The sequence below is a fragment of the Rhinopithecus roxellana genome, chromosome 13, assembly GCF_007565055.1.
Source record: "Rhinopithecus roxellana isolate Shanxi Qingling chromosome 13, ASM756505v1, whole genome shotgun sequence".
NCBI classification, from domain to species: Eukaryota; Metazoa; Chordata; class Mammalia; order Primates; family Cercopithecidae; genus Rhinopithecus; species Rhinopithecus roxellana.
The window spans coordinates 107477230-107496494 of NC_044561.1; the positions used below are offsets into that span (position 1 = coordinate 107477230).

Consider the following 19265-nt stretch of genomic DNA (forward strand, 5'->3'; position numbering starts at 1 on the left):
CGCCTGAAGTCCCAGCTACTCAGGAGGCTGAGGCAGGAGAATAGTGTGAACCCCGGGAGGCGGCACTTGCAGTGAGCCAAGATTGCGCCACTGCATTCCAGCCTGGGCGACTGAGCAAGACTCTGTCAAAAAAAAAAAAAAAAGAGAGATCCTCTCACCTCAGTCTCCCATGTAGTTGGGACCACAGGTGCACACCACAACTCCTGGCTAATTTTCTTATTTTACATAGAGATGGGGGTCTCACTTTGTTGCCCAGGCTGGCCTCAAACTCCTGGGCTCAAGTGATCCTCCTACCTCAGTCTCCCAAAGTGCTGGGATTACAACCACGACCCATCCTGCCTGGCTTCAGATAACCATTATAAGTTTCTTGTATAATCTTCCAGAGTTTCTACATGCATGAGTATATGTTATTTTCCCCACACTAAAAAATAGCCTTTGGTTCCTTATTAACAGGGATATTAATTATCTCCATATTTTTAGATACAGAAATTTGGTTTTCAAATATTTTTATTTGAATTGGTTCCAACAACTAATGTGGCAATAAATAATTCTGCATATATGTCACATCAAACAGATGTAAAGTGTTATGTGTGAGATACATTTTCAGAATTAGGATCACTGGGTCAAAGGATACATGCATTTATAATTTTACCTGCTATTGCTAAGTAGCCATTACTACTAATGTAATCTCACAGGGAAGCAACTGACCTTGACGTCTCCACTGGATGTCTCATGGACAGAACAAACTTGTCATTTCCTAAACAAAATTCTTGGTTCCCTTACATTCCCACAAAGTTGCCTCCTTACTCTGGCCTTTTTCCCTTCTTGGTAAATGACACAATGTCTACCTGGTTATTCTGGATAGAAACCTGGTGGTCATTTTTTTTTTTTTTTTTGAGACAGGGTCTCACTCTGTCACCCAGGCTGCAGTGATATGATCATGGCTCACTGCAGACTTGATCTTCACAGTTCAAGCAATCCTTCCACTGCAGTCTCCTGAGTAGCTGGGACTACAGGCATGTGCCACCACGCTCGGCTAATTTTTTATTTTTTGTAGAGATGAGGTCTCACTATGTTGCCCAGGTGGGACTACTTTTTCTTAAAACTTTCAAAAACGTAGATTATAAAAACATTTTGGTACATGTACTATTTTGGAACAGCAAAGTGAGGCAGATTAGATAAGCTCTAAGATCCTTCCAGCTGCAACTCTACCAGACCATGTAATGAGAAAATAACGAGATGGCAGAGCGGCATGAGCTGCTTCCTGCCCTTTCTCAGGCCCACTGTCAAGAATGAGATTGGACAGAAACGCCCAGTGGAGAAACAGCTGCTGCCAATGGCCATCCCTGCCCAGACTGGAAACGCACTGTCGACTTTTAAGTACCACAACGTTCCATGGCAAACTGGAAGCTCAGTTCCTGACACTTACTTTGGCAGAACTCTAAATCTATCTAATTCACTCTAGGTCTCTCTTCCATCCTCAACCTGTCCCTCCAAAAAAAAGTACTCAAGCAACTAACAAAGAACCTTATTTGACTTATACATCAGAATGAGCTTGCTTTGCCAGACCCATAGAAAGATGATCACATTCTTTGATCATTCCTACCTGAAGACCAGGCCAGTAGGCCTCCAAGGACTGGAAGACTGGCATGGACACAGTCCCCTTGTACATCTGCACCCAAAGGTACCAGTCATCGAAGCGGGTGTAGTTCCGGATGGCTTTGTTATACTCTGCAATGGGAGAGATGGGATAATGGACATATGAGTGATTAGGGAGACAAAAGGCAGACCTGGACAACGGAAGTGAGGACTTCCACTTTGGAAAGAGCACCAGGATGCAATGAGACAAGCAGGCTAGAAAAGAGCATGGATTCTGGAGTCAAACTTCCAGCTCAAATTCCAGCTCCAGCTCTACCACATTGCTAACCATGACCTGGGGTGGGTTTTTCCCTTTTAAGTCTCAGCCTTATGATCTATAAAGTGAGGAGGCCAGGCACGGTGGCTCAAACCTATAATCCCAGCACTTTAGGAGGCCGAGGCGGGCAGATCACCTGAGGTAGGGAGTTCAATATCAGCCTGACTAACATGGAGAAACCCTGTCTCTACTAAAAATACAAAATTAGCAGGGTGTGGTGGTGCATGCCTGTCATCTCAGCTACTTGGGAGGCTGAGGCAGGAGAATTGCTTGAACCTGGGAGGCAGAGGTTGCCGTGAACCAAGATCATACCATTGCACTCCAGCCTGGGCAACAAGAGTGAAACTCCATCTTTAAACAAAAAAGCAGGGGGGAGTAATTGATATGGTTTGGCTGTGTCCCCATCTAAATCTCATCTTGAATTGTAGCTCCCATAATTCTCATGTGTTGTGGAAGGGACCTTGCGGGAGATAACCGAATCATGGGGGCCGTTTCCTCCATACTTTTCTCATGGTAGTGAATAAGTCTTACGAGATCTGACGGTTTTATAAGGGGTTTCCCCTTTCACTTGGCTCTCATTCTCTCTTGCCTGCCGCCATGTAAGATGTGCCTTTCGACTTCCGCCATGATTGTGAGGCCTCCCCAGCCATGTGGAACTATGAGTTGATTAAACCTCTTTTTCTTTATAAATTACCCAGTCTCGAGTATGTCTTTATCAGTAGCATGAAAATGGACTAAAACAGTAATGTTAAGTATCTGTGAGACTTTTCAGTCATTTATTGACACAACAAACATTCGCTGAGCACCTACCAGGTACCAGGCACCTATGAGTTTGTAAACAAGACAAAATCCAGCCCTCAGAGAACTTACATTCTAGTGGGAACTTGAATTTATCCCTTATATCTCTCCCCTAGATTGTAAATCCATGAGGTCTGGGACTTTGCTTTGTTTACTGCAGAATCTCCCACACTAGTACAATCAGCAATAAATATTTTCTGAATGAACAAAGTATCAAATATACATGCAAATAAATAAGATAATCTCAAACAGGAGTTGTAAGGATTATACGAAACAGTCCATGTTCAGAGCTTGGCACAATGCTTGGCACATCCATGGTATTCAATAAATATTTGTTGAATAAATGAGTAGAGTAGTCCCCCCTTATTTGAGGAGAATACGTTCTAAGGCCCTTAGTGGATGTCTGAAACCATGGATAGTACTATATAAACTCTATATACAGTCATGTGCCATATAACAACATGTTGGTCAACACTGAACTGTAGAGATGGTGGTGGTCCTATAAGATTATAATAGAGGTGAAAAATCACCACAGCCTAAAGATATCACAGCTGTTGTAATTTTATAATGTAATGCATTACTCACTTGTTTGTGGTGATATTGGTGTAAACAAACCTACTGTGCTGCCAGTCATAAAAGTATAACACATACAATTATGTACAGTACATGATATTTGATAATAACTATTTCCTCGCTTATGTATCTACCATACTATTCTCATTAGAGTATTCCTTCCACTTAGATAAAAAAGGTCAGCCGGGTGTGGTGGTTCACGGCTGTAATCCCAACACTTCGGGAGGCCGAGGCAAGTGGATCACCTGAGGTCAGGAGTTTGAGACCAGCCTGGCCAACATGGTGAAACCCCATCTCTACTAAAAATACCAAAAATTAGCCAAGTATAGTGGTAGGCCCCTGTAATCCCAGCTGCTCAGGAGGCCAAGATAGGAGAATCACAGGAGAATTGAACCCAGGAGGTGGAGGTTGCAGTGAGCCGAGATAGCACCATTTCACTCCAGCATTGGCAACAGAAGCGAAATTCCGTCTCAAAAAGAAAAAAAAAAGTCAACTGTGAAACAGCTTCAGGCAGGTCCTTGGAGGAATTCCAAAGGCATTGTTATCATCTGAGATAACAGCTCTGTGAGTGTTACTGCCCCTGAAGACCTTCTAGCAGGATAACATGGGGAAGTGGAAGACAGTGATATTGATGATCCTGACCCCGTGTTGGCCTAGGCTAATGTGTGCTTGTAGCTTAGTTTTTAACAAAAAAGTATAAAAGGTAAAAACAAAATAAAAAAATAAAAATAGAAAAAAGCTTAGAGAATAAGGATATAAAGAAAATATTTTTGTATAGCTGTACAATGTGTTTTAAGCTAAGCGTTATTATAAATGAGTCAAAAAGTTTTTAAAAATTTTAAAGTTTACAAAGTAAAAAAGTTACAGTAATCTAATGTTAATTTATTATTGGAGGACAGGCATGGTGGCTCACGCTTGTAATCCCAGCACATTAGGAGGCCGAGGCGGGTGATCACCCGAGGTCAGCAGTTCGTGACCAGTCTGGACAACATGGTGAAATCCTATCCGTCTCTACTAAAAATACAAATTTTAGGCCAGGCACGGTGGCTCATGCCTGTAATCCTAGCACTTTGGGAGGCTGAGGCGGGTGGACTGCCTGAGCTCAGGAGTTCAAGACCAGCCTGGGTAACATGGTGAAACTCCGTCTCTACTAAAATACAAAAAATTAGCTGGGCGTGGCAGCGTGCACTTGTAATCCTAGCTACTCGGGAGGCTGAGGCAGGAGAATTGCTAGAACCCAGGAGGCGGAGATTGCAGGGAGCCAAGATCGCGGGACTGCACTCCAGCCTGGGTAACACAGTGAGACTCTGTCTCTAAAAGAAAAAAAAAATTAGGCAGGCATGGTGGTGGGCACCTGTAATCCCAGCTACTCAGCAGGCTGAGGCAGGAGAATCACCTGAACTGGGGAAGCAGAGGTTGCAGTAAACCAAGATCATGCCACTGCACTCCAGCCTAGGCAACAGAGCGAGACTCTATCTCAAAAAAAAAAAAAAAAAAAGAATTTATTATTGGAGAAAGAAAAAAAAATGTAAATAAATTTAGTGTAGCCTAAGTGTACAGTATTTATAAAGTTTACAACAGTGTAATGTCCTAGACCTTGACGTTCACTCACCACTCACGGACTCAACCAGAGCAACTTCCTGTCCTATAAACTTCATTCATGGTTAAGTGCCCTATACAGATGTACCATTTTTTATCTTTTATACTGTATTTGTACTGCACTTTTTCTATGTTTAGATACATAAATACTTATCATTCTATTACAATTATCTATAGTATTCAGGAGAGTAACATGCTGTACAGGTTTGTAGACTAGGAGCAATAGGCTACACTATATAGACTAGGTGTGTAGTTGGCTACACCATCTAGGTTTGCTGAAGTACAGCCTATGATGTTTGCAAAATGATGAATCACCTAACGATGCAATTCTCAGAATATATCCCTGTCATTAAGCAACGCGTGACTACTGTTTTCCTATACATACACATCTATGAGAAAGCTTACTTCATTAAATTTTTAAAAATTTTTATTTTTGGCCGGGCGCGGTGGCTCAAGCCTGTAATCCCAGCACTTTGGGAGGCCGAGACGGGCGGATCAGAGGTCAGGAGATCGAGACCATCCTGGGTAACACGGTGAAACCCCGTCTCTACTAAAAAATACAAAAAACTAGCCGGGCGAGGTGGCGGGCGCCTGCAGTCCCAGCTACTCCGGAGGCTGAGGCAGGAGAATGGTGTAAAACCCGGGAGGCGGAGCTTGCAGTGAGCTGAGATCCGGCCACTGCACTCCAGCCCGGGCGACAGAGTGAGACTCAGTCTCAAAAAAAAAAAAAAAAAATTTATTTTTGAGATAGGGTCTTAGTCTGCCACCCAGGCTGAAGTGCAGTGGTATGATCATGGCTCACTACACCCTCAACCTCCCAGGGTCAAGCAATCCTTCACTTCAGTCTCCCAAGTAGCTGGGACTACAGGCACACACCACCACGTCCAGCTAATTTTTTAAAATTTTTTTGTAGAGACAAGGTCTCACCATGTTGCCCAGGCTGATCTCGATCTTCTGGGGTCAAGCAATTCTCTTGCCTCAGCCTCCTAAAGCGCTGGGATTAAAGACACGAGCCACTGTGCCCAGCCGAAAAAGTTTAATTTATAAATTAGGCATGGGAAGAGATTAACAATAACTAATAATAAAACAGAACAATGAGGCCGGGCGCGGTGGCTCAAGCCTGTAATCCCAGCACTTTGGGAGGCCGAGATGGGCAGATCACAAAGTCAGGAGATCGAGACCATCCTGGCTAACATGGTGAAACCCTGTCTCTACTAAAAAAAACACAAAAAACTAGCTGGGCGAGGTGGCGGGCGCCTGTAGTCCCAGCTACTCGGGAGGCTGAGGCAGGAGAATGGCGTGAGCCCGAAAGGCGGAGCTTGCAGTGAGCTGAGATCCGGCCACTGCACTCCAGTTTGGGTGACAGAGCGAGACTCCGTCTCCAAAAAAAAAAAAACAGAACAACGATAACAAAATATTGTATAGACGTTATGTGAATTTGTCTCTTTGGTAAGAGACAGAAAAAAAAAGAAATTATGTAAATTTGGTGTCTCAAAATACCTTTTTTTTTTTTTTTAAAGAGAGGGAGTCTTGTTATATTGCCCAGGCTGGTCTCAAACTCCTGGCCTCAAGCAATCCTCACTTCCAAAGCACTGGGATTACAGGCGTAAGCCACTGCACTCAGCCTCAAAATACCTTATCTGATTGTACTCACTTATTTTCAGACTGTAGTTGACCGTGGATAAATGAAACCATGGAAATCAAAGCTGTGGATAACAGGGGACTACTGTAGCTATAATAGTAATAGTAATTAGGTGCTCAACAATTCCTCAATATTGCTAGTGTCTAAGGGCCTGGAGGGTAAGATGTATTTATTCAACAGAGATTAATCTATTACCTACCACATGTAAAGCACTGTGAGAAACACAAGATGAATAAGGCATGGATTCTGCATTCAATTAGTAGAGCTGTAACTGTTGATAAGAGCTAACTGCAAGAAAGATGCTAAAGGTCCTAAATTCTGAAGAAGGATCAAGCTACTTCCTGGGCAAGGTGACATTTAAGTTAGGCTTTGAAGGGTGAAAAGAATTTGGACACAGGAAGACAGGAAAAAAGACATTCTAGGCAAAGAAGATGCCATGTGCAATGGCCAGGAGATAAGAAATACAGGGCTACATACACAGAATGCAGCATGCTTCAGGTGGCTTTTGCAAGAAGGCATGAAGTGGTGTAGTGGGCATGAAGTAGGCAGTGTAAGTCCATAATGACTCTGAATTCAGAACTGAATCTGCAGGCACTCAGGCCGGGCATGGTGGCTCACACCTGTAATCCCAGCAGTTTGGGAGGCCAAGGCAGGCAGATCACCTGAGGTCTGGAGTTTAAGACCAGCCTAGCCAACATGGTGAAACCCCATTTCTATAACAATTCAAAAATTAGCTGGGTGTGATGGTGTGCGCCTGTAGTCCCAGCTATTCAGGAGGCTGAGGCACAAGAATCACTGGAACCTGGGAGGCAGAGGTTGCAGTGAGCCTAGATTGTGCCACTGCACTCCAGCCTGGGAGACACAGCAAGACTCTTGTCTCAAAAACAAACAAACAAACAAACAAAAAAACGTTTTTAAACAAATCACACATCAACAAGAAAAATCAGGGGAAAAGTTCCCTTACTCTGCCCTTTTTACCTAGGAACATGGCCATGAGCTTCTTATCCTGAAGCAGGATGGCTCCTTTCACCAAGTACTCAAAGTAGGAGTCCACGCCAGCCCCAATGCCTGCGTCCTGGGCCACCCACTTGCCAGTGAGCACATCAATGTGGTTGCCGACCTGAGAGAGAGAAAGACACACGGTCCCAAGGGGAAGGCTGATGGCCAAAGAAGGATCTACTCACCCCCAACCCTGACTACCCAGGAAGATGCTAGGTAGGCGCCCCAGTGCTTCTTGGGAGACACACAGACCGTGAGAGGGAAGGGCAAGGCTGGATCATGGCCAGCCTTCCTGTACATCCGCATAGTAGAGATGCATCTCATGCACATTTATGAAGACTTAATTACACACATTGAGCAAAAACTGAAAAAGAAAAATGATTTGGAGTGTTTATGTCCTGCCTAGAGTGAGTGTGAGATGGGAGATGAGAATTTGCTGTTCCCACAATCTGTCCGATTTCTCGGCACTCAGCATGTGATCCCAGTATCTGAAGACACAGGCATGCTTTACATATGTCCATAAATTAACTCAAGAAGAACATTCACCAGGAAGCTAACAGAGTGGTTCTAAGGAGAGAAACCGAATAGCTGGAGACAGGGGCAAAAGGGGACTTCACCAATGTCACTGAGTACCTTTTTTTTATATCCTTTGACTTTTTTTTTTTTTTTTAATTGTTCAGTCTCTGTAGAGACTGTTAAAAATTGCCAATGCTGGCCAGGCGCGGTGGCTCACGCCTATAACCCCAGCACTTTGGGAGGCTGAGGTAGGCGAATCACTTGAGGTCAGAAGTCCGAGACCAACTTGGCCAACATGGTAAAACCCCGTCTCCATTAAAAACACAAAAATTAGCCAGGCATGGTGGTGTGCGCCTGTAATCCCAGCTACTCAGCAGGCAGAGGCACGAAAATCACTTGAATCTAGGAAGGGGAGGTTGCAGTGAGCTGAGATCGTGCCACTGCACTCCAGTCTGGGCGACAGGAGGAGACTCTGTCTCAAAAAAATAAACAAAGATATGCATTTTTCTGTTTCATTTTATTTATTTTATTTTTTGTATTTTTTATTTATTTAGAGACGGGGTTTCTCCATGTTGGTCAGGCTGGTCTCAAACTCCCGACCTCAGGTGATCCGCCTGCCTCGGCCTCCCAAGGTGTTGGGATTAGAGGCGTGAGCCACCGCGCCCGGTCACAGATGTGTATTTTTCATACAACTTAGATCCTCATGGAAGCTGGTAACATCATTTGGTACTCAAAGAAATAGCTGTTTTGTGTTAGTTTGGGTTCCCCCAGGGGCACAACCTCATTCTGATCGAAAGTAGTTGATTTGGAAGGCGAGTCCCTGTAAACACCAGTAGAGGAGAAGTAAAGTGAGGCAGGGCAAGGGATGCAGCATTTAAGGGGTATGCCATCAGGCAGGTTTCCACCATGGGAACTGGAGTTCAATCCTGCTGGGGAGCTCAGGAATTCAGTGCAGAGCCTGAGCTTCAGAGTGATCCCACCAAAGGGGCAGGGAACTGGAATGTTTATCCACCAACTCCCATTGGCTTGAGAGCTACTCATGGGTAGCATTAAATCCTGGTACCCTCAGCCAAAGGCAAGCAAAGTGGCTCCAGGCACCAGAGGAGACCCCTAGGCAAAGAGGTGCAGGTGATGGCAGTTGGAAGACTGGCCAGTGTGCATGGAAATGGTAAGAGTTGAGAGGATATGGGCACAGCACCAACAGAGTCTACTACGGTCCCATTGCTGGAGCAAAACCTGCCTGAGATGGACTAAGGGATTCACTACAGGTCTCCAGGGGGGCACTTTTTTTTTTTTTTTTTTTTGAGACGGAGTTTTGCTCTTGTCGCCCAGGCTGGAATGCAATGGCGTGATCTCGGCTCATCGCAACCTCTGCCTTCCAGGTTCAAGCAATTCTCCTGCCTCCGCTCCCCAAGTAGCTGGGATTACAGGCATGCACCACCACACCCGGCTAATTTTGTAATTTTTTAGTAGAGACTGGGTTTCTCCATGTTAGTCAGGCTGCTCTCGAACTCCTGACCTCAAGTGATCCGCCTGCCTTGGCCTCCCAAAGTGCTGGGATTACAGGCATGAGCCACCGCGCCCAGCCTTAAGGGGGCACCTTCTTAAGGCATTTTCAAGAAGTCCTCACACAAGCTTTACTTTTCAAGCTAAATTAGCACCAGACTCTGCATAAAATGTGCCTAGACCTGAACACAGTCTTCCTATGTCAGAATGACTCAGCAAAGTGGGTATTAATATATTAACGTTACGGCTGAAGTAACTGAGGACAAGAGAGGTTGAGTGACTTGCTCAGAGTCACACAGTTTCGATGTAGCAAGGCCAGGGCTTAAATCCAGTTCTGACTAAATCCAGTGGTATGTCCTGGATGGCTTTGGCTCAATTACTGTTAATCTTACTGGATTATTCCATTTAGAAGCTGAAACTGACCTTAGAGATCATCTGGTCCAAAGTGTGTTCAATTTCCATGGGTTAATAGTACTAGAAGATAAAGGGAAGCTCTGGTGTTAAATAAGTTTGGGAAATGTTAAGTTAAGCAAAGTTGAACAGATCTCTTTACTAGAGGACTTTTATTCTGCTCATGTGCATTCTGACTCTCCAAAAAAAAGGGGGGGGTATATTATGTGTAATATTCCCCTAACTTAAATGGCCAGGACTCATTTTGTCACACAACAGTCATTCAGTATCTCCCAGAACTGGTGTCCTAAGAAACAGCAAATACAGACAGACACTAAAAATGAAGGCCGGACGAGCTGATGAGCTGAAGTCACCACGTGAGTCAGGTGCATGAAATATACAACCCTCTTCCTAGAAATCAGAGAATCTCAAGTGGTCAAAGCTTAATGCAGCCCCTGCTGCCTGCCAGAAAAATGTGTTTTCCCACTCTCCTTCCCACTCCAACCCAAACTTGAATTGGAAGGTTGGTCTATTTTTGGTGTCCTGAGCCCAAATCCTGGACCACTCCTAAGGTCACCCTAAGTTTTCCTTGGCTTGATTACAACTTATTGCTCAGAGCCCTGGGCCTCATAAGCTGGGGCCAAGGTGGCAACTTTGACTCAAACAGGAAGGGCAGCAGCGAACCTACCAGCCCGATATCTGACCGGCTCTCCCAGAGGCGCATCAAAGCCACTCTGGCCACATCTTCAAACACCGGGTCACCAGTGAGGCTGCTCAGGGTGGCAAATTCAACAATGAAGGTCCCAATCCCTGCCGTACAGGTGACAGGGGTCTCTCCTGGGTTCACGCCATGAAGTAAGTTCACCGTTCCATATGGCATGCCAGTGGGGGTCTGAAAGGCTGAACAATTGAAAAATTATGACCCCGGACAGGGGCAGGGGGATAGCGATAGTTCTGATACACGCCCAAAGCCTGGGACCTTAGCCAGCACTTTCCTCTTTCTCCTGGCTGTCCTGCTAGAGTCTGAGCCAGAGAAGGATAAATGCCATAACTGGAGGGCCCTGAGCAGCCACCCAGCCCAGATGCTGTCAAACACTGCTCTGCACAACCCTTGGGTTCCTGCTCGTGATGAGGGTGCAGGGAGCGGGCTGTGCTCCACACACACTCGCTTTAGCTAGAGCACTTTAGCTATTTTTATTTATTTTACACTATGCCTTCAAAGCCCAGGCAGATAACTTATTGTGATGTAGGCAGGGGGTAAGCCACAGAAAGTGGTGGGGCTTGTGGCACAATGCAAAGAGTAAGCCCCATTCAAAGCCATTCATAGACTTTTGGCTCACGCCTATAATCCCAGCACTTTGGGAGGCCAAGTCAGGCAGATCACTTGAGGTCAGGAGTTCCAGACCAGCCTGGCCAACATGGTGAAACCCTGTCTCTACTAAAAATACAAAAATTAGACAAGTGTGGTGGTACACGTCTGTAATTCCGGCTATTTGGGATGCTGAGGCACAAGAATTGTTTGAACCCAGGAGGCAGGGGCTGCAGTGAGCTGAGACTGCACCACTGCACTCCAGCCTGGGTGACAAGACGAGACCCTGTCTCAAAATAATAATAATAATAAACAAAGCCATTCATAGACTTTAAATAAAGATCTCTGCTTTAAATAAAGAGTATAGGGGCTAAATTATTTTTAAAAGGAAGTAAAATAGGATATAAACCACTAAACCACTGATACAGCATGACCCTGGATTTACAGGTAGGGAAAACCAGGCCTGTGAAGAAGTGATTCAGCCCAAGGCCACACAGAGAGTGTCAAACAGAGCTGGGATGGGAATGCCTGCCCCGTGCCCACCCCTAGCTCCAGTCCAGTTCTCTGCCCGCCCCACCCAAGTGTCTTCTGATTCAAGACGAGAACTAAATCAGCCAGAGGCAGAGATTTCCTCTCCGGGCCTAAAGGTCAAACAACTCCAGAGCAGCCTGTGCGTCACCAATCTGTGAACAAAGGTGTCGACACTTCCAAGAACCACAGGGTCTAGCAACTCTGTCTGCCACAGACAAGAAACTTGCTATCTGGCAGACACCAGTGGGACAGCAAGTCACAACCAGGAAGGGCTCTAAGGAATATTTCAGAAAAGTCAGGCCGTATTAAAAAGAAGGGGAGTGACAAAATCCTGTTTCTTGACCTTTTTTTATAAAATGACCAATGGCCAAAAATAATTAAATAATAAAGGAGGAGCAGCTAGACAGCGTTTCCAGAGTTTCCTCCAGGAATGTATCACACAGGACACAATGTCTGCAAGGAAGACGCTTAAGCCATTAGCCATGAGCCATGAGCCATGAGCCATGAGTGAGACCTGAACCCAGCTCACCCACTATCCTCAGCTCTCCCACAAAGGAGAGGCAAGTGCTATGTGAGAGGGATAAAGAGGCCAGGTGTGGTGGCTCATACCTGTAATTCCAACACTTTGGGAGGCCGAGGCAGGTGGATCACTTGATCCCAGGAGTTCAAGACCAGCCTGGGCAACATGGTGAAACCCCATCTCTACAAAAAAAATTTAGCCATGTGTGGTGGCGTGTGCCTGTAATCCCAGCTACTCAGGAGGCTGAGGTGGGAGAATCAACTGAGCCCAGGAGTTCGAGAGGCTGCAGTGAGCCATGATCACGCCACTGCACTCCAGCCTGGGTGACAGCAAGACCCTGTCTCAAAAAAAAAAAAAAAGAAAGAAAAGGGATAAATAAGTGAGATGGCCAAGAGGCTGGTGGAAAGCACAGTGTGACGTGTCTGGGTGTGAACAGTCCTCAGAGCTTCCACCACACCCTGTAGGGAACACAGTGTACAGTTGATGCTATTGAACCTGGTGTTACTGCCTCACTAGACAAAAATACGGAGGGTTGGCCTGCAGCCCTGGACACAGCTTAGCCACAAAACAAATCCCTCTCGTTTTAAAAGTGTTGGAGGTTCTCTAAGCAGTTTCTCCTTCCTGACCTCATTTTAGCCTCCCCAAAACCCGATGTGGTAGGGAGGTGGAAATTATGATTCTCATTCGATAGATGGAGAAATTAAACTGTGGAGAGAGGCCAGACACAGTGGCTCATGCCTGTAATCCCAGCACTTTGCGAGGCCAAGGTAGGCGGATCACTTGAGGTCAGGAGTTTAAGACCAGCCTGACCAACATGGTGAAACTTCACCTCTACTAAAAATACAAAAATTAGCTGGTCATGGTGGCGGGCGCCTGTAATCCCAGCTACTTCAGAGGCTGAGGCAAAAGAATTGCTTGAACCCAGGAGGCAGTGGTTACAGTGACCTGAGATTGCGCCACTGCACTCCAGCCTGGGCGACAGAGCAAGACTCCATCACGAACAAACAAACAACAAACTGTGAAGAGAAAGAGTGGCTTGGTCAAGATGTTGACTGGCAGAGCCGAGTCTAGAATCCAGGGCTGCTAATGCTCACACCAACACCCTTCCCTGGACCCCTGTTACTCCAGCAGTGTGTGAAATAACTGTAGTACCTGGGAGGGGACAAATGGGTTCACTCAAAATAAGGGCAATGGCCTTCCACCCACCAGGCTGGTCACCTTTGACCATCCCCTGCAAACAATAATGAGGTCGACTCATCCATCTGGGTCAGGGCCCCAGCAGGCCCTTAAAATGCCCAGGACACTCCTGATTTCCACGGTGGGTGCTTGAGGGGTAGAAATACCAAATACACCTGGTGAGAAATACCAGAAATTAATTCAGCACTGCCACTCCCATCTTCAGCAAGGGAAGCAGGACCTAATGGACTTCATCTCTGTCCCATCTCTGTGTGGGTCTTACCTGGGAGGAGTTTTCGGGCTGCCTCCTCAGCCATTCTCAGGAGAGGCCCGGAACAGGGCCATCCAGCCTCTACTTCCACCCCAGCCTTCTTGGAGAGCAGATGAGCAGACAGGAGTCCTCCTACCACTACAGATGGCACAGAAAGCAAATGGCACAGTCCAAAGGGAAAGACCAAGGGACCAAGGATCTTTCCCCTGTGCGAGTTAAACCTAAACACTCTATTGGGGGTGCGTGTTCTCAGGACCTCCTGAGGCTATTCCATGGGTGAAAACAAACAAACAAACAAACAAACCCTCCCTCTATTAGGGTGGCTAACTGGGAAGAAGCTAGAGCCACCTAGTGAAAAAACAGTCCCTTAATCCCACATATTTATACAGTGTTAAGTTTATGGGTTTTTTTCTCTTGGTGCATCACAGGAACAGTGTCTATTTTTTGGTAAGTCCCTATTGTGTTCCAAGCACTAACTATTACTGCCCCCTGTTCATATGAAGATACTGAGGTTCCATGAGATAAAGTGACTTGCCCCAGGTCACCCATCTAGTAGGTGGTAGGGCTGAGTATCTTTGATTCCAAAGCCCAAGCTCATTCCATTTGTCACTCTGTCTGTCTCCCAGTCATCTGTCATATCTGGAGGGAGGGGGTAATGGTGGTTATTACCTTTATTTTACTAATTTATCTATTTCAACTTATTATGCAATATTTAGAACTTTTTTTTTTTTTTTTTTGAGTACAGAGTCTCATTTTGTCCCCCAGGCGGGAGTGCAGTGGCACAATTTCGGCTCACTGCAAGCTCCGCCTCCCAGGTTCACACCATTCTCCTGCCTCAACCTCCCGAGTAGCTGGGACTACAGGCGCCCGCCACCGTCCGGCTAATTTTTTTGTATTTTTTTTTGTAGAGACAGTGTTTCACTGCGCTAGCCAGGATGGTCTCGATCTCCTGACCTCATGATCCGCCCGCCTCGGCCTCCCAAAGTCCTGGGATTACAGGCCTCAGCCACTGTGCCCGGCCTATTTAGAACTTTTAAAAAGACACAAAGGTTCTGTACTTGGAAATATAGCTAAATAGATATCCTGAGTAGCCCTCTCACTGAAAATAACTGGTGACCCTAAGCTTCAAAATTCCCTTCCTCCCTGCAGAGGGGGAATAGGAGACCAAGGCCAGGCCTGCCTCAGGTGGAAGTCTGATAAAAGGTCCCTATGTAAGCCAGGCGCGGTGGCTCACGTCTGCAACCCCAGCACTTTGGGAGGCCGAGGTGGGCAGACCACGAGGTCAGGAGATGGTGACCATCCTGGCCAGCATGGTGAAACCCTGTCTCTACTAAAAATACAAAATACTAGCCGGCGTGGTGGCGCACGCCTGTAGTCCCAGCTACTCGGGAGGCTGAGGCAGGAGAATTGCTTGAACCCAGGAGGCGGAGGTTGCAGTGAGCCAAGATCGCACCACTGCACTCCAGCCTGGGCAACAAAGTGAGACTCCATCTCAAAAAAAAAAAAAAAGAAGTCCGGGTGCGGTGGCTCACGCCTGTAATCTCAGCACTTTGGGAGTCCGAGGCAGGCGGATTGTGTGAGCTCAGTTTACGACCAGCCTGATAAACACAGTGAAACCCCGTCTCTATTAAAAATACAAAATATTAGCTGGGCGTGGCGGTGTGTGCCTGTAGTCCCAGCTCGGGAGGCTGAGGCAGGAGAATTTCTTGAACCAGGGAGGCGGAAGTTGCAGTGAGCTGAGATCAGGCCACTGCACTCCAGCGTGGGCGACAGAGCAAGACTCCATCTCAAAAAAAAAAAGAAAGAAAAGAAGTCTACATGTATGTACATTATGGTAACACTGCAGAACACCAAAGGGAAAAAAGATCTCAAATGCAGCCAGAATCTATGTAATAAGTATTAATGCTGGGTGATGGGCACATCTGGTTCATTATACTATTTTCTCTACTTTTATGTTTGAAGTTTTCCATAATAAAAAGTTTTTAAAAGGAGGAGACAGCCAAAGTGAAAACCAAAACAAGATTCTCTACAAAGAAATAATAAATTAACAGATTACTTCTTAACAATAATGAAACCAGAAGATATTGGAAAATTTTTTCAATACAATGAGAGAAAGTAATCATCAACCTACAACCATACAAACAGCCAAAATATCACCCAAAGGCCAACCAAAGACAGTGGAATAAAGACATTTTCATATAAACAAAAGCTAGGAATGTTTGCGAATCACATACCTGCATTAAAGGAAATTCTAAAGGAAATACTTTGGAGAAAAGGTCTGACACACGAAAAGAAAAGATAGTCAAAAAAGTGGCAAAAAGGCCAGGCACAGTGGCTCACGCCTGTAATTCCAGCACTTTGGGAAGCCAAGGCAGGTGGATCACTCAAGGTCAGGAATTTGAGACCAGCCTGGCCAACGTGGTGAAACACTATCTGTACTAAAAATACAAAAATTAGCCTGGCGTAGCGGTGCACACCTGTAATCCCAGTTACTCGGGAGGCTGAGGCAGGAGAACCGTTTAAACCCAGGAGGTGGAGGTTGCAGTGAGCCAAGATCATGCCATTGCACTCCAGCCTGGGTGACAGAGTGAGACTCTATTTCAAACCAAAAACAACAACAAAAAAGTGGTAAACATATGCGTAAATGCAAAACTTCAACAGTATACAACAAAAATTATAATGTATGGAGGGTTTAAAACAAATAACTAAAATATATAACTATAGCATATAGGTCAGGATGTTCTCTAAGCCAGGTTTTACATTATTCAGGAGAACAAAGATTTTCACTAAATTTAGCCTTTGATAAGTTATGTGTATTAAATTTACTTGGAAAACTATGTAAAAAGCTAGATATTGTGCATAATTTCCCTATTGGTAAGAGGAAAATGGAATGGGGGGAAGCAATCTAAAGAAGGCATGAAAAAGGGCAGAATAAAGGAACATAAAGAAGATGGCACAGGGCCGGGTGCAGTGGCTCACACCTATAATCCCAGCACTTTGGGAGGCTGAGGCGGGCGGATCACCTGAGGTCAGGAGTTCGAGACTAGCCTGGCCAACATGGTGAAACCCCCATCTGTACTAAAAATACAAAAATTAGCAGGGCGTGGTGGCGAGCACCTGCAATCCCAGCTACATGGGAGGCTGAGACAGGATAATCGCTTGAACCCGGGTGGCAGAGGTTGCAGTAAGCCGAGATCGCACCACTGCGCTCCCGCCTGGGCAACAGAGCGAGACTCCATCTCAAAAAAAAACAGAAGATGGCACAGAGAGCACAATACTGTAGAAATGAGTGCAAATATATCAGTAATTACAGTAAATGTAAATGGATTAAATGTTTTAGTTAAAGATTGTCAGAATGGATAAAATATAATACACTACTTGCAAAAGCTGTCTCTAATCATAAAACTACAGAAAGATGGAAAGGATAGAAAAAGATACATGGGAAAATGTCAACCAAAAGAAAGCTGGTATTAATTATATTCGTATCAGAAATGAAGGTATAAGAACGACCTTCATTCACGGACGACAAACTGGGCTCAGAAGCTGGGAGACACAGCCAACAAGCACAGCCTCAAACTCACGCCGGATTCCTAAACCAGGATTTTAGACCATGTTGTCCCTCTGCTCTCTTCTCTGTTTCAAAATTTTTATGGATCATATGTCTGGAATATAAGTTTCATTGCAGAAAACATACAAAATAATGGGGAAAAATAGAACTCTGCCATCCAGAGGTGACAGCTGTTAAGTGGTCTAGAGGTCAATGCAAATAAGGGCTGTGGTAGCTTCACAAGAATCATTGGAAGTCTGCTATAAATACTGATCCTAGGACCCAACCCAGAGATTCCAATTCATTAGGTTTAGGGTGGAGCTTCAACATCTGAATTTTTTAAAGGGTCCTAAGTGGTTCCTACGGGCAGCCAAGTTTGAAAGATTAATGCCCTAGATTTGCACTGTCCAATACAATAATCACTAACTACATGTGACTATTTAAATTTAATATCATTAAAATTAAATGAAATTAAAAATTCAGTTGCATAGTTGTAGTAGATACATTCCAAATGCTCAAGAACTCATGTGGTTAGTGGCTACCATACTGGCCAAAACACAGATTAAAAAAACATTTCCATCATTGCAGAAAATTGGATTGGACAGACAGTAAGTTCCAAGAAGGCAAGGATCATATCTCTCTTGTTCATAGCTGTGTGCCTAGTATCAAATATATATTAAAGAGGTGAGTAATCTGGTGTATTTCTTTCCAGGCTTTTAGTCTCCTGCTCACTTTCATATCTGAAACTGATGTGGAAATCCTGAGACTTCCCCACCTCACCCTCCAGGAGGGAAGGAGAGCTCTGTCGGTCAGAGGTTTTGGCCAAGGGTCCTGGCATGGTCAGTCCTTAAAATCCTATTTACCACTTCTTGGTTTACAGAGGCAACTTCACACTCTCTTTTCTTTGAAAGATCCTAGAGAGCAGCCCTCACCTCGAATGTTGGTTTCAAACACAGAGGCGTTCACATCAATATCAAAGTCCACGTTGTCCTGGAGCACTTCAACCACTCTTTGGAATTCTGAGACATTCCCCAAAATCTGGAAATAAAAAAAGAGACCTGACGCTGAGGCTCTTGCATGCGTGGAGGCAGATTCAGAGTCTGGGATTCTATGTTGATGTGGCCCTCACTAATTCCACTTAAGACCTCCAGTTTCTGTCCTAGGATTGGTGACAGCAGAAGAAAGCACTGAGAGCTAGAGATCATCCAGAGACTTCATATCAAGAGACTGGTTTAAGTAAATTCCTAGGTCCCAATTAAGAGTGACGATGTAGTCATTTAAACGCACACAATATAAAGAATGCGGCCGGGCGCGGTGGCTCAAGCCTGTAATCCCAGCACTTTGGGAGGCCGAGACGGGCGGATCACGAGGTCAGGAGGTCGAGACCATCCTGGCTAACACGGTGAAACCCCGTCTCTACTAAAAAAAAAATACAAAAAACTAGCCGGGCGAGGTGGCGGGCGCCTGTAGTCCCAGCTACTCGGGAGGCTGAGGCAGGAGAATGGCGTAAACCCTGGAGGTGGAGCTTGCAGTGAGCTGAGATCCGGCCACTGCACTCCAGCCTAGGCGACAGAGCGAGACTCCGTCTCAAAAAAAAAAAAAAAAGAATGCAAACGACACAGAAGTCTTAGGTTTTTTGTTTTGTTTTTTTGAGACAGAGTCTCACTCTGTCGCCCAGGGTGGAGTGCAGTGGCGCGATCTCTGCTTACTTCAAGCTCCGCCTCCCGGATTCTCCTGCCTCAGCCTCCTGAGTAGCTGGGATTATGCACCACCATGCCCAGCTAATTTTTGTATTTTTAGTAGAGACAGGGTTTCACCATATTGGCCAGGCTGGTCTCGAACTCCTAACCTTGTGATCCACCCGCCTTGGCCTCCCAAAGTGCTGGGATTACAGGAGTGAGCCACCGCACCCAGCCAAAAGTCTTAGTTTGACATTTGCAGTAGGTATCAGTTGTTTTTAACCCTGTCTTGTC

The 19265-nt window shown here is 45.4% G+C and overlaps 1 protein-coding gene across 4 annotated transcripts in view; it reads right to left on the reverse strand.

The window, feature by feature from the left end:
• Nucleotides 1–19265, reverse strand: part of EDEM2 (ER degradation enhancing alpha-mannosidase like protein 2) — a 34011-nt gene that overhangs the window by 10186 nt on the left and 4560 nt on the right. For 3 of the 4 annotated variants that reach the window (XM_010386526.1, XM_030914904.1, XM_030914903.1), the window contains 5 exons: nt 18225–18330; nt 13758–13883; nt 10627–10838; nt 7506–7647; nt 1607–1731 (listed from right to left, as the gene is read on the reverse strand). In XM_010386526.1, coding sequence (XP_010384828.1) covers nt 1607–1731; nt 7506–7647; nt 10627–10838; nt 13758–13883; nt 18225–18330 — 711 coding nt within the window. The remainder of the gene's footprint in view (nt 1–1606; nt 1732–7505; nt 7648–10626; nt 10839–13757; nt 13884–18224; nt 18331–19265) is intronic. The other variant, XM_030914905.1, reaches the window with a different exon arrangement.